The sequence below is a fragment of the Paramormyrops kingsleyae genome, chromosome 21, assembly GCF_048594095.1.
Source record: "Paramormyrops kingsleyae isolate MSU_618 chromosome 21, PKINGS_0.4, whole genome shotgun sequence".
Lineage (NCBI taxonomy): Eukaryota > Metazoa > Chordata > Actinopteri > Osteoglossiformes > Mormyridae > Paramormyrops > Paramormyrops kingsleyae.
In genome coordinates, this window is record NC_132817.1 from 11,578,614 (window position 1) to 11,593,905 (window position 15,292).

Below are 15,292 nucleotides of genomic sequence, written 5' to 3' on the forward strand. Positions count from 1 at the left end.
GGTCCAGAGAGTACAAATCCAGACCAAGATTTTGTTTCAACCAACCAGTTGAGGTCCCTGTGACTGTGACTCTTTATATTCAACTGGTTGGTTGAAACATAATCTTGGTCTGGATTTGTACTCTCTGGACCTGAAATCTCCAGCTCTGATAATAATAATAATAATAATAATAATAATAATAATAATAATAATAATCTAAAGCAGCTGTTTATTGACAAGTTTGGTACAGTTTTCAGATGAACACATATTTAACATGCATTCCAGTAAACATTAGAAAAGACAATGACTCCAGTACTTTCACGTAATATATAACTTCAAAATGTCGTACTATTAATTAAAGAAGTCAAATTGAATTTTATGCTCCATGCTGTATTAGTCGCCGTTTGTAGACTCAAGGGAGCTATTGCACAAACTATGACAAATGTTAATGTCAAACAAAGCAACTTTACCACCATGTTATAGCCTACAGATAACACGTGAAGCTGCAATCTGTAGGGAGACTGATGTTTTCTCCGCAACCTATAGGCGGCGGTATTGTTCGGTTAATACAGACAGCTATTGGAAAGTGGACGTGAAGACGAAACGACAACGTCAGGAATGTGACAATGCTAATTGCACTGGCGGAGTGCTGTTAAAATCTAGTCAAGCAGGTGTAATAATTCGAGGGAAAACTGTGTTTAATCAATTTCACTTGTTTAGGAGCAGTTATTAGTCCGTTATTTATTTCGCTAATTTTACTAATTAATTGTTTTTCTGCCCTGAACTTTTCCACGTTAATGTTTATGTAGAAGCACAATAACAGGGTTTAAAAGTTAATGTAATGTTTGATGACACAGGCAGGGCTTGGATTTTACAACCCTGCGATACAACGTGTCCTTTGTTCTCGCTGGTATTATCAGATTAGCGCATTGCAGTTGTCTGACCAATCAGGTGCTTCTGTGGTTGGATTACTGCCTGTGTAAAAAATCTTTATAACACTTCGTTAATCCAGTTGGGTGATGTTGAAAACAACTTATACCACCAGAAAGTAAGAACGTAGTCATAAGTGAAACGTCCTCAGCATTGCAAAGCTGAATCATTAACATTGTAACATTGAGAAAATGATTTCAGAGAAATTATTAGTACTATCTGTTAAAAATATGAGCTCGCTGCTGTTTTTGCACTATTTAAAGGAAACGTTTTGAGCAGTTATGCCTGAACACAGTTATAAGGAACAAATAGCAGTTATTTGTAGACAACACGATATTGTAATAGTCTGGAAGATCTAGTTGATGTTACTTTGGAAGTAAGTGGTTGATGAAGTTATCAGACCATTTGTTATTTTAAGGTTTTGAAAGCTACTAGTGCCAGTTCTGTTACCAGTGTGGCGAGTGTTTATTATTATTTAATAAACTATTAAGCTGTTAAAGTGTTAGCATGATCAAATTTTATTTTTTAAATAGTGTCTCCTTGCAGAACACAAAGGCAGCATATTTTGTTTTTCTGTGGGGATAAACACCAGGAAACAGTAGGATTAGCATGTGAAATGTTTTAATAAACTCAGTCCTGTACAGCTGATTGTGGACAATAAAAACATGTAAAATATGTATTTTTACTCCGAAACAAGAGAGCAGAGATATATATAGCATTATATATTTCTGCAGTATCATTCGACATATCCCAGGCATATCTATAAAAACTTGAATAATTCCAAAGTATTGCTGGGAAAGTTAAATTAATCTGATGACATCATTGGTATAGCTACTGTATAGTTGCATGGAAACCAGGTCTATGACAATTAACAAATGACATTGACATGGCTTTCTTTGGAAAATTCTAAGGCTTGTACAATCCATGGAAGGTCACAGGAATCATTATCTCCACTTCTGCCCGGGCAATCTCCGTCAGGTCCTTGGCGTTCAGTATTAGGAGGTAGCCCGGTCTCTGAGCTCCAGGACTCACCACGATGGTCAGCAAGACCCCTGGGGAAAGCAGACCACACACAAAGTCTTCTTACTCAGTGCACTCACACATTGTGATGCAACAAACCAATGGCAAGACAAACAAGCTTCATGCCGTTTTCTAGAATCTTCTGCCAAAGCAAAGACCCCTACCGTCATCTTCCTCCACACTGTTTGGGGTCTGCACAAACAGGGGCTCTGAAGGATAAGTGTCTGGCTCCTGCCAAACCCACGTCTCCTTGGTCTTCACGTTCAACTTGCAGATCTTGGAACAAACCAGCATGGGTTAGATTTGACTTGTAAAACAGCATAGCTGTTCATTTCATGGTGCTAGATAATATAGGCAGTCCCCAGGTTATGAATGAGAAGCCTGACTTTAAGTTGAATTTGTAGGTTAATATTAATAATAATAATAATAATAATTAAGAATAATAATAATAATAATGATGATGCAGGTAACTATGTACAGTACTGTACTGTGCCTCAAGCCAATAGGTCACTAATGCCGTACATTTTTTTTCATGAGCATCACAAAATAGTGTGTACATTCCTTATTATGAACCATTGTATTTAGCTAAAAAATTTAATGAAATAGGTCTTATGGCAGTCCGTTCATAAGTACAAGTTGTCCGTAAGTCGGACATTCTTACCCTGGGGACTGGCTGTACACAATAGTGTTTAAATCGATTGTCAATTTTGATATTGTTTTATGGTTTGAATATTGCTGAGGTGGCAATATATATTGAAAGAAAACATTAACAAAACAAACCATCCACTTTCGAAAAAAAATTAAAAGATGTATTTCAGATTTCATAAAAAGTGTTAAGATTAAACTAATTATGCACATAAATTTAATGTGGTCTAAGAGAATTGGTTTGGAACAATAAAGTATAAAACTGTTAAACTTGAATAAAGATATTTGATGTCACTACCCACCCTGTCAGGAATGAAATGGTTTAGTCCAAGCCCATAAGCATATGTGTAGTTCTTTCCACAAAACCTTTTGTAGTTGATTTGGGGAAACTCAAAGGCTACGCAAAGTAACAAAAACATAATGTTAAACACACTGATCAGGAAATCCCATTCAGAGTGACTCATCTACATAAGCTTTAAACATAAAGGATACAGACAAATGTATATGATGAATAAAGAATCATTAGAAAAATCTTCCCCAAAGAGGTGCTGTTAGTCAAGAAACTGAGTTTAAAATGTGACAGAAAATATTATAAGAACATAAGAAATTTACAAACAAGAGGAGGCCATTCGGCCCATTAAGCTTGTTTGGGGAGAACTTAACTAATAGCTCAGAGTTGTTAAAATCTTATCTAGCTCTGATTTAAAGGAACCCAGGATTTTAGCTTGCACTACGTTATCAGGAAGACTATTCCATATTCTGACTACACGCTGTGTAAAGAAGTGCTTCCTTAAATCCAGTTTAAAATGTTCTCCCCCTACATCATTATTGTAAATAATGCTGGATGTAAAATAAAAAAAACAACAACATAACCTTTACTTTGGTCACCTGGTAAATACTGTATATTTTTTTGCTGATCTCTTCTCCTCACCTTGGCGTGAAGCAGAGAACAGAACCTCGGGTTCCAGCCAAATGGTTCCATCATTGCGCATCACAGCGGTGGCTGTCGTGTAAGGAAGGGAAATGAGGTTCTTACCTTGCTCCTCCTGTAGGGCGGTGAAAAGAAAACAGGTCATCTTGTTGCAATGGGCAGCGTAAGAACCTATCAGGAAACAGGAGAGAGTATGCGAGGTGGAACGTCTTACCCTGTATACGTCTAGCGGAACGACGTATCGCCGGACTTCCGGCTGAGGGGCCACCATAGCTGCCTGTTTCACCTCCTCCCAGTTTTGCCGCAGGTTGGCCAGGTACAAGTAGTTGTAGACAAACTCAAATCTGAATGGAGCCATCCAAGATGAGAACTTGTGAGTGCATGTTTTCATGGAGATCCAAGCTAACTATGGCTCCCAGGTCACCATCCTACCTACCCTTTCCAGGTACAGAGGTCAATCACGACAAAACCCTGGTCTTCATAGCAATTAATGTGATGGAAGAGGTTCATCGCAGATGTTCTGAATTTGACGTCTAAATATTTGGCAGGATTTCTAGAGGCCAGATGGATCCACGTCTAAATAAATTTAAGGCAAGTTTAGTCAAAGCATGTATTTTGTAACATCAAACCTCAATCAAATAAAAACTATTAAATATAAATTAATAAATTGACTTTGAAAGGCCAGCAAGGTGAACTGAAAACAAACCCCCATGGTCTCGTTGACCTCAAAGCAGTCCATGTAGTTAGTGCCCCTTATGCTCCAGGCACTCAAGAACTTCAGCATGTTGATCTTCACGGGCGTCTCCACAAAGACAAAGTGGTTCGGCGTCATGCCAAAACTGTGAAAGGAAATGTCCATCACTGATCTACATCTATATCTACATCAACAGTCTTGATTTCCTGGGCTTAACTCCATCGAAGGTCTGAATATATCATTGCACAGTTCCTCCATTGTAAATTCTAGTACATGTCTTTAACTCTTCTATATTATCTATATGTAAAAAATTGTTCAAATAAAAATAAGTCTATGAGATTGAGGAGCATGAGTCCTGTCTCACAGTCATGCAGAGATGCCCAGGTTATCAGACGAGGTAAGGAATGAGAACAACAGAAGGTCTCCTTAAATTCAGTACATTAGCAAACTTCACATCCAGTGTTGCAAGATCAGTAGTGTAGGGGTCGTCTTGCTGGTTAGGAACATTATTCTTTTTTGGCACAATCTAAACATTTGACCACTTCTGTGAAATGAACATTGGTAGACTGTTTTACACGTTAAAATGGTAGGTTACCAGTTACGGTAAAACAACCGTGTGGCTCCCAACGTCCACGTCTTTATTTTCACATTCAAAAAAAAAACTTTATTGCTCCTCTGACCCATATCCCTTACGGCAGTCGCAAACCAAATAAACTAACTGGAGAAGCACTTTCCTGTATGATATGCTACATACATTTCAAATTATAATGGCAGGTTTAAAACAACATATTCTAACCATTTAATTAAACAAAAATGACACCATTCTGCATAAATGGATATAATACGTCAATTATATCATAAGTCAGATATAATACGCTACAGCAGCTCAATATTGTCACCCAGTGACCAACCTGTGAACATAGGATGGTTTGAATCGCTCACTGCTGGGAAACTGGACCACCACTCTAGACTTCTCGATGGGGTCTGATTGGTCTGCAAACAAATTTCACCATGATCAGAGACCTGGAGGACTCATTCAGATATTGGGGAGATACTTGGGATGTGGAGTAATCCCTGAGTACTGAATGCGTAATCAGCATCAAAAATACTGACCTTTCTGGGCAGGAGGGATGCTTATAATATTGTAGGCCAGTGAAGCACCCTTCCCCATACAATTCCCAATGTTATACACGGTCCCATCTGTGTCAATATGAGGGTGGGCTGTTATCCCGTTGATCGACACATACTTGCACATGTCCACCTGAGGAGGAGGTAATTGTAGATGTATTATGCAACAGTATTGCTTGGCTGAATAAATACCTGAAAAACAGGCGAGTTTCTAGCCTGAGAGAAACTTAAGAGCGTCACCCATTTGAAGGTGGTGCGGAGAACATCAGTAATGAAGGGTGGAAGGAGCACCTGGAGGTGGTACCTTTTCCAGGGTTGCCAGGGTCTCAGGGTTGACTTTGGTGATATAGTTGGTTTCTGTGCAGGCGTAGAAGTCCTCGCCGATGGGGTACACGTTGACCAGGCAGTTGTCCGTCACTTCCACGCCTTTAAAGTAGGAGAAAAACCTAAAAACGCAAAATCAAGCACAGTGGGACGTCTGGGAGGTGCCACCCGAGGCCCGTTTGGCTGTCATCAGTGGGGACAAAATCCTGTCCTTCCACACTGATGCCAGGCGGCCTTCTGGGTTCTAGAGTAAGGAGGAAAAGGAAGTTGGGGTGGGACTGGCCTGGAGAAGATGTTTTTGCAGGGGTCGGGGTAGGCGAAGGTGCCGAACTCGGTGATGACGATGCGCTTCTCTGTCATGGCTCTCACATATGCGTCGGTCTTTATAAACCTGTGGAGAAAGGAGACACGACCATGTCACACATCTGCATATCCCAGTCCTCTATAGGCTACATTATATGTATACAGTATAGCTACAGGTGCCTAGTTATAACTTTATTTTTAGATTAATTCTAGCTGAGAAGGCCTGTAGCAGCTGCATTGGGATAGCAGGTGATGCGTTACCTGCGGAAGTAGGTGACCTTGCCGTCTTTGAAGTCAAACTTGTGCATGATGGCTAGTCCATCAAAGAGGTGGTAGAAGGGCTCGGAGCCCACCTCAAACAAACCGGGCCCCAGCCGGAGGAGACTGCCGCTCAGCCACGGGGGAATCCGGCCTGGAAGCAGACGGGGAACCTGAAAGCCAGCTTCTCCACCAAGTAGCACCGTTTTGTTGCTATGTAAAGGGAAGCTTTAAGACTTTGGATAGCATGTCAGTCTGGTACAGGGCTCACATACTTATGCACAATCACACAGCACCGGCAGTTTAGAGACACTAGTTAACGTAACTGCATCTTTTTGGATTGCAGGGGGAAACCAGATTACCCAGAAAAAACATGCAAGGTTTGCTTAAAACTGAGACTAATCACTGTATCTATCATGTTGCACCAATTGCACCCCACATAAAATTAAATTATACTGTATTGTTACAGCTCTGGAAAAAAAATTAAAGATCACGGCAAAATTTTCAGCTTCTCTCATTTCTCAGTTTATGAGTAGGCCTACTGTATGTGCCTGTGCAAAATATATATAATTTTTTTGTTTTGCAAACTCCAGCCTGGCTCTTCCCTGCTTCTCACAGATGAAGGTGTAGCCTTCTGCCAGCAGAACCAGCATTAAACCAGGATTTATGAAGGCTGAATTAAAAAAAAATATAGAGCGGTCTCATCATTTTTACCAGAGCTGTATATTTGGAAATGTAGCTTGTTTTAGTCATATCAACGCATAATAATTATTTATTGTATATGTATTTATTATCTTTTTGTAAATGTATTTATATATATATATATATATATATATATATATATATATATATATATATATATATATATATATATATATATATATATATATATTACAATTTTATTTTCCATTTATCCAACAAATACAACATGCACAGAGGCTTACACGGATATTTAACGCTTCACTTATTCGTCATATTGAACTGGGGATAATAATGGGATGAAGGAGGGGGGCGAAACACCAGCACACCTGTCACCTGGGCCGCAATGGGCTCAGCCAGCTCCTCGCAGGTCTCAAAGATCTTCCTGTACCCTCCGGCGGGATGCTCTACTCTGGTAACAGGACATTACAGAGTCAGGACAGGCTGAAAAGCCAAATGCAGACTCAGTATGGAATTACATACAAATGTGCTTCAGTATATTCATGAGACCTCAGGACTTCATAGAACATGCATATTACCCTATATTATACAGAGGTAGATAGTTCAGGTCCAGAAAGTAAAAATTCAGGCTAAGATTTTGTTTCAACCAACCAGTTGAGTATAAAGAGTCATAGTCACAGAGTACCCAACTGGTTGGTTGAAACAAAATCTTGGTCTGGATTTTTATTTTCTGGACCTGAACTTTCCACCTCTGATGTCATATATTATGATGTTACTATAAATTAATGTGGAGAGTAAACACTCACCGGCTAACCATGGTTGTCTGCTTGGGGAGCGCAGCCACGGCCGACTCGGGTCCAAAATGAAAGCCTGAGCGGCCCAGCAGCCTAACAGAGGCTATTTATACGTGTTCGTGTCTTGGCTTCCACGATCCTGGTGGGAACAGAATGCCAGCCAATCCAAATGCCTCCGAAACAATAATCCTTTTGTCCTCCAAACTAGAGCTTTCCATTGATAATCAGACTGAAAGCACAGTGTTGCCCTTAGACGGATTTACCTGACCCTAATTATGTCCAATATCGGCTCTGTGCTCATCCGCCTTTAATACCCTGAAACAAATACTTACTCACCAACCTATGTAATGTTTGGCTTGGCTATCAAATGAAATGAGAATGGAAACTGATTATATGTTACATTCTTGGGCAATAGAAGATGGCAGGCTAATTGATAAATAAAAACAGGGGATTCTTATTCGGAGTGACCTTTGCAAAGGTTACTGTTAATATTACCACTCGCATTTGGTCCTTTAGATTATGCCTATATTAAGGTATAATGATATTGTAAGGCTGGAGGCCTTGCAGGCCCTGTCGGTCTGAGCTCTGGCAAGCCTGTAATGCTCAACCCAGTGTCCTGGGCAAAGGTCCACCGGCTCCGACAAGACTGGACCCAAATCACCCGATCACCACATGAAAAGGGACACCTCACCCCCACTGGGCAGCCAGAACCCTGCAGCCAAATTCCAGTGACAAGGCCTGGCTGCGTCAAGAAACAGATGCATCCTACACTCGCTAACTCACACCAATACACGATGTATTACCCCAGACTAACATTAGGGACACACACACCCATGTTTGGTCTCGTTTGAATGGTCACAGTACGACGGGCACAATACTCTCAACCTTAAAGCATTATGTTCTCACATAAGAGAAATATAGAATGTAAGAATAAACCCACCAAAGTGGAGGATCTTATCACCTGGTAGAACAAAGGAATTGTCACATTCTTCCTAAAGCAATTTGATTGGCTGAGGGTCTGAGAATTGATAAGATCAACAGTTCTCCAGGACACACACACAAGATCAGAGCAGGCCCTAAAATAATCAATCACAACCTTTGATACAGTCTGTCACTTGGTTTGGAATACTTAAGGAAGAGCTCCAGAGTAGCTTGGGGAGACACTCTGTAATCAGAGCTCCCACATAGTGCTATATGAATCTACATCTGTAATCAGATATTATCTGCAGTTACTATGTGTCCACTCAGCTGAGGTATGGAATTGTTGTATACTTTTGATTCGATTATATAGTTTAGGACTTGTGGCCACATGTTAAAATTACTGTAATGTTATATTTGGTTAAATTGATGTGATATATATTAATTGTGAATAAACTGTGTTTTGATTATTTCTTGGCTGTCTCACTTTGCTAACCTCTGCATGTTTCTCAGAGACTGGGGTTATTCTAACACTCTCTTGCAGCCTCTGACTCGACCCCGTTTCCCCGAGACCCGATGCGACTGCCCAAGTTAAGTGACAGTGAATACCGGCTCAGCCTCTGAGGCGCGCACACGCTAGGTTACGGCAAAGACCGGCCCAGCCTCTGAGGCGCGCACACGCTGGGTTACGGCAAAGACCGGCCCAGCCTCTGAGGCGCGCACACGCTGGGTTACGGCAAAGACCGGCCCAGCCTCTGAGGCGCGCACACGCTGGGTTACGGCAAAGACCGGCCCAGCCTCTGAGGCGCGCACACGCTGGGTTACAGCAAAGACCGGCCCAGCCTCTGAGGCGCGCACACGCTAGGTTACGGCAAAGACCGGCCCAGCCTCTGAGGCGCGCACACGCTGGGTTACGGCAAAGTCCGGCCCAGCCTCTGAGGCGCGCACACGCTAGGTTACGGCAAAGTCCGGCCCAGCCTCTGAGACGCGCACACGCTAGGTTACGGCAAAGTCCGGCCCAGCCTCTGAGACGCGCACACGCTAGGTTACGGCAAAGTCTGGCCCAGCCTCTGAGGTGCGCACACGCTGGGTTACGGCAAAGTCCGGCTCAGCCTCTGAGGTGCGCACACGCTGGGTTACGGCAAAGTCCGGCCCAGCCTCTGAGGCGCGCACACGCTAGGTTACGGCAAAGTCCGGCCCAGCCTCTGAGACGCGCACACGCTAGGTTACGGCAAAGTCCGGCCCAGCCTCTGAGGTGCGCACACGCTGGGTTACGGCAAAGTCCGGCCCAGCCTCTGAGGCGTGCACACGCTGAGTTACGGCAAAGTCTGGCCCAGCCTCTGAGGTGCGCACACGCTGGGTTACGGCAAAGTCTGGCCCAGCCTCTGAGGTGCGCACACGCTGGGTTACGGCAAAGTCTGGCCCAGCCTCTGAGGTGCGCACACGCTGAGTTACGGCACAAAGTCCGGCTCAGCCTCTGAGGTGCGCACACGCTGGGTTACGGCAAAGTCTGGCCCAGCCTCTGAGGTGCGCACACGCTGGGTTACGGCAAAGTCCGGCCCAGCCTCTGTGGTGCACACACTCTGAGTTACGGCAAACACCGGTTTAACCTCTGTGGCCCTCACTAGCTCAGATTCGGCAAGTGTCAGCTGAGCCTCTGAGGCGTTATGGGCCGCCGGGTCCTGACGGGTATCTAGGCTGGCACTGTATTACATTGTAGTGATTTCCCAACTTCTAAACCTACATAGCAGATCCCTGGATCGCCCTATCGGCCGAGGCGAATACGATGTGCCCCGCCGTCCGGGATTAGTGAGAGTTCAGCAATAGAAGGCACAGCCCAGAAGTAATCTAAATAACAGAAATGTCATGACTAAAATTGCCATAAAGATCTTTAATTAAATTGGAGTCAGATATAATTCAGTCTTTACCTAAAACGGGTAAGTAACTTTACAGGAGCGCTCGGAAGGATCCACACGCATTCCAAGCCTTCGGCTGTCCAATTGGATTCCGCCATTGGGCCAGTGGGAGGTTCCCCTACAATATTGTAGCATTATATTGTCCCAGCATGCCCTGCATGCAATTGTAAACAGCTGTTGTTGGTTGCACTGTGTGGCCGGGGGGAAGCGTGCAGTGCCCTGGAGGCCCAGCAGGCCCAGGAGCGCAGTGAGCTGGCGGCCCAACTGGAGCTGGGCAAGTGGCTGCTGCTGTGCAGGTCTGCCCCACCCTGCGAGCAGGAGACCCCATGGCAGGACCAGCCTGGCCCACAACAACAGGGCCCTACTAAGCGGGGAAGGAAGAAGGACCGGTGCCAGGAGGGGTCCGCACCACCAGAAGTCTCCAGCAACCCCATGCCCTGGCTCCCCGGAGAAGGGAGCCTGGCTGTGGGAGTCGCTGGGTGTGGAGTGCCCCAGCCAGGTGGACCCCCCTGGTAGCCGAATTAGGTCCCCTTAAGGCACGGAACAGGCAGGTTCGGCTCTGGGGGAGATCTGACACGCCAACACCGGCCAGCAGCTAGCCACGCCAGCACTTGGGCAGCCCCGTCTTTGGAAGCGACGCTCCGTCGGCTGTCAGCGGACCCCTGGGACTCGCTTCGGAACTGAGGTGGGAACTGGGGATGGTGAGAGGAGGGGGCAGAGCAGCACCGGCGGGGTGCATGTCCCAGCATGCCCCGCGTGCAATTGTAAATAGCCGTTGTTGTTGCTGTTGTTGTTTTGTTGCTGTTGTTAATGGTTACATTTCCCTATTGTCGTGCATGTGTTTGCCCGTGTCTTGTGTGTACCCATGTATTTAGCTTGTGTAAATCTCCCAGCATGTGTGCATCATATAGTTCGGCGTCTGACAGCCTTATGTTTCCCATTTGTGTATTTGGTTCGGGGCTTGTTGGGTGCCTGTTATAGTCCTTTTAAAGACTGCAATAAAAGAGCACATCTTCCCAGGCAAGCAAGTCTCCTCGTTCTTTTCAGCTCCCATGATGCCTCAGTCCGCCCAGCGCCACAATATGAATTTCAATGGGTATTTGTACCAAACAAAACATCAAGTGATAATAGATAACATTAGGCCTGTTTGTAAAATTGTACAACATTTGTAGAATATCGTAATTCAGACTCTGGTAAAATAGGGATTCCAAATCTTTTGATGTTCATGGAGTGGTCTACTTCAGACAAAACATTTCACACATCCGAGGGGGTTGGGGGTTGCTGGTGGATCGTAAATTTAACTGTTTCCGTTTTTTGTCAGATACGAACAGAACATGCAAATGCGAGGGGTCCTAAAAATTTTAAATATGTTGTTCATTTTCAGAAATTACCCAGTTAACTAACCCCTCCGTGCTGCAGCCTGGTGGACCAGGGATTGGGATTGTGGAACATAATATAAAAGATATTTTTATAAAAACAGATACTATGAAGAATACTAGATTATTATGGGAATAAAACTTGCAGAATATAGGTTTGGAATTTTATGTAGGCCTACTTGATCTGAAGCGGCAAGGAGTTGGAAGTAGTCTAGTCAGATACTCTGTTAACCTTATTAAGAACATGGCATAATTCGACCAATGATATCAATAATGATATTGTGTCTACAGTTACAAAGCACGCATTCGGATTTGAATACCCGGTACAGCGGTAGGTACCTAATCCACCGTGTCTTTCGAATTACACCACACACGTGCCTGAACAACAAACATACTTTTGTTCTAATTCGGGTGGAAAACAGGGTGAATACAGCATTGAAAGAGATGTAAAACAATCAGCTTTCAACCAGCTACCTTTTTTTAGTTTCTAGATTTACATACAAATTATATAGCGTCTTCACAGTTCCCCCCCCTGCCTTCTGAAAAAAACGCATTAATGTTTGTGGGATTTAGCACCCCGCACAAACCTTACCCTTAGGGTGACAATACCCAAGGCAACCTTTTGCCCAATGTTGCCAGGCAATGGTGTTGACCAATGTTACTTGGACACTTTGCTATTGATATTCGTTTCACAATCACCCAGATCTAGATGAGTTGCCTTGTGTCTCACCCGGTTGGCAATTCAAAAATAGAAGTCTTTCAACGTGAACCTCAGATTTTGGCTGAATTAAGCGAGGAAGCTGTTTAGGCCTTTGTTGCACATTGTCCCAAAAAGCGCCCATGAAATCCAAAACACAGCTGTTCTTTGCTGTTGATAACCAATTTTTTTTTTGTTTTACTCATATTTATATTTTTTATTTTAACACACCTATGTTAGAAGCAATTAGTGCGGACATCTCTGAGAGGATGTGACAACTCCTTTTGGGGACGTCGTAAAACCACGTTCTTTGAGGGCTTTGCATTCCTAACAGATTTTTCGGGGCACTGGAGACCCGCAGAATACCAGCTGCATTCATTTGTGCAGATAAGAGCCTGAGAAAAAACTTTAAACCCTCTAAAGACGTAACAAGCTTATAATACACCCCTAGTACTAATTCAAACCGATTTCAGAATCACTGTTTTCACGTGTTTCAATGTATTGTGAGTGTGTGCCAAATAAGATCAACTTATAAATAATTATAAATTAAGTCAAACTAAAATTGCTGTAAAGGAAAACACATGACTGACAATTTTTGTACGTTTAAGTATTAGTAAATGATCGGTTTTAGCCTTTGCAGTGTCATTCCAGTTTAAAGCGGTTTATACTAGTGAAAACATTGCTAAACAGCAGTGTTCAAGCTCCGCCTAGTTTATCACAAACGTACGAAAGTAATGTTCAAAAAAGAAAAAAAAAAAGTTTGTATGCAAAAAGGAGAACATCAACAAGAGACGGACAGTGTTCCCAACACGTATTTCGAAATACAAAAGAATGGCTATATCATTGGATGTTTTAAAAAAACGTTGATGTACATTGTACAGAGAAATTAGCATGCTGTGTAAAATGTAAATAAAAACAGAATGCAATGATTTACAAATCATATAAACCCATATTTCATTGAAAATAGAACAAAAACAACGTATCAAATATTGAAACTGGGAATTTAATGTTTTAAGACAAATATATGCTGAATCTGAAGCCAGCAGCACATTTCTAAAAAGTTGGGACATGGCAACAAAACACTGGAAAAGCTGTGTAATGCTAAAATAAGTTAATTGGTACCAGGCCAATAATATGATTGGGTGTAAAAAGAGCCTCCGAGAGAAGCAGAGTCTCTGTGCAGTGAAGATGGGGAGAGATTCATCACTCTGAGGCCTTGTCCACACGTATTTTTTAAATCGTACCTTTTTCTATACATCTTGGTGTCATGCCCACACGGGCGGGACACAATAGCAGCAACCAATGTTTTAGTGCTTGCTCCGCTACTTAAGACGGAAGTAACAATGATAACATCGCGAAGTATTGTTGCCATGATCTGGAGCATTGCTGAGCATTTTTCTGTCTTGTGTTTTCCCCGCCTGCCCTATCCACGGTGTCCTGCCCTGTTGTCTCACCTGTCCTGCCTGCCTGTCCGATCCCGTCTGTCCTGTCCGCCTGCCCTGTTCCATGACCTCGACCCGGCTTCCTCGTTAGTCCCTACCCATCGTCGGTCAGTTCCATTGTGACATTTTGGTATTTTTTTATTTTGCGATTATTTTTTTTTCTGCAGTAAATCATTTCACCTACTGTGACCTCCTTGTGAGTGAAAGTTTTGAGGCTCAATAGAGACATCTGGTGTCAGAAAGTAAGAAGGCAGGCAAACACTTCCTGAAGTCGAGAAGAATTGAATACGGTTTTCAAACGGCACGTCAAAATACTTTGGACATATTAACTATCGCTTTGGGAATGTATCAAAATAACTGACTTGCTCAGTGTTTTTCTGTATCTACCACGAATTCTTATTTGTAGTCCTGAGTGCACTGTCTGCCCAAAATCCTCCTAAATTGCCCTTTTGGTCATGTGTTCCGTCCAGGGGCGCCGTAAAAAGGGGGTAGTTAGGACAAGTCACAGGCAGGGGCTCTAAAAAACTGGAACATATTTGGATTGGTCTCGGTTGTGAGCCCCGTATGATGCTTTAATGGGTGCCAAAATCTCTAGTGATGGGCCTGCATATAACCAGCAGGTGTACAATTTAATCCTTCTCCTGTAACTAGTCAACATAACGAGTTCCCTGGAAGAAACAAGGTAGCAATGATAGTAATTGTCAGCAAACAGGCAGTATTGGACACGAGTCAGGGGTACACCGTGAATGAGAAGCCATTGCAGTACACGTACTTGCACACACCCCTTGCAATTTAGTGATCACAATTACTCTAACTGCACGTCTTCAAATTGCTGGAAGAACTGCAGCAGACATAAGATCGCCACGGGACACCGGAAAAACATGCAAACTCCCTCCCCCCACATTCACACACACACGCGCACACACACAAAACGGGGGCGGGAGTTGAGCCTACAGCACTGGCGGTGTGAGTCACTGTACCACCCTGGGTTACTTTTATTTACGTGAAATTTATTCATAACCCGAAATCTAAAGTAATTCTGTTGACATCTGCCCAAGATCAGACGCCAGTGAGTTTATCACCAACATCCTCAACTGGACCTTCTGGAGTTCCGTTGCTTAGCAACTGTAAAATGAAGAAGCATTCGCAGTCAGCTTGTAGACAATCATGGGGGGGGGGGGGGTGAACGAAACAAACAACGTAGCGTAACGAACCTTTTATGAAAATATTTTAAACTAAGAAAATAACTCATGTCTAACTCGTGTTTGTTTAATGAA

At 43.2% G+C, this 15,292-nt stretch overlaps 1 protein-coding gene across 4 annotated transcripts; it reads right to left on the reverse strand.

Annotated features, from left to right (window-relative positions):
• Nucleotides 1-1,513: 1,513 nt before the first annotated feature.
• LOC111847527 (retinoid isomerohydrolase RPE65) lies at nt 1,514-14,195 on the reverse strand. Of its 4 annotated transcripts, XM_023818774.1 has the most exons (15): nt 14,028-14,195; nt 7,679-7,805; nt 7,241-7,323; nt 6,216-6,366; nt 5,935-6,042; nt 5,632-5,773; nt 5,313-5,460; nt 5,111-5,192; nt 4,212-4,344; nt 3,942-4,081; nt 3,720-3,849; nt 3,506-3,620; nt 2,877-2,971; nt 2,094-2,205; nt 1,514-1,961 (listed from the first exon to the last, which is right to left on the reverse strand). In XM_023818774.1, exons 2-15 carry the CDS (start codon nt 7,687-7,689, stop codon nt 1,816-1,818), a joined length of 1,596 nt encoding a protein of 531 aa, XP_023674542.1. In that variant the 5' UTR covers nt 7,690-7,805; nt 14,028-14,195; the 3' UTR covers nt 1,514-1,815. The 4 variants fall into 4 exon arrangements, 3 of the variants coding, with proteins under 3 accessions (XP_023674542.1, XP_023674543.1, XP_023674546.1); XM_023818775.2 differs by lacking the exon at nt 14,028-14,195 and having other exon boundaries at nt 7,679-8,821; XM_023818778.2 differs by lacking the exons at nt 1,514-1,961; nt 2,094-2,205; nt 2,877-2,971 and having other exon boundaries at nt 2,986-3,620.
• Nucleotides 14,196-15,292: the final 1,097 nt, after the last annotated feature.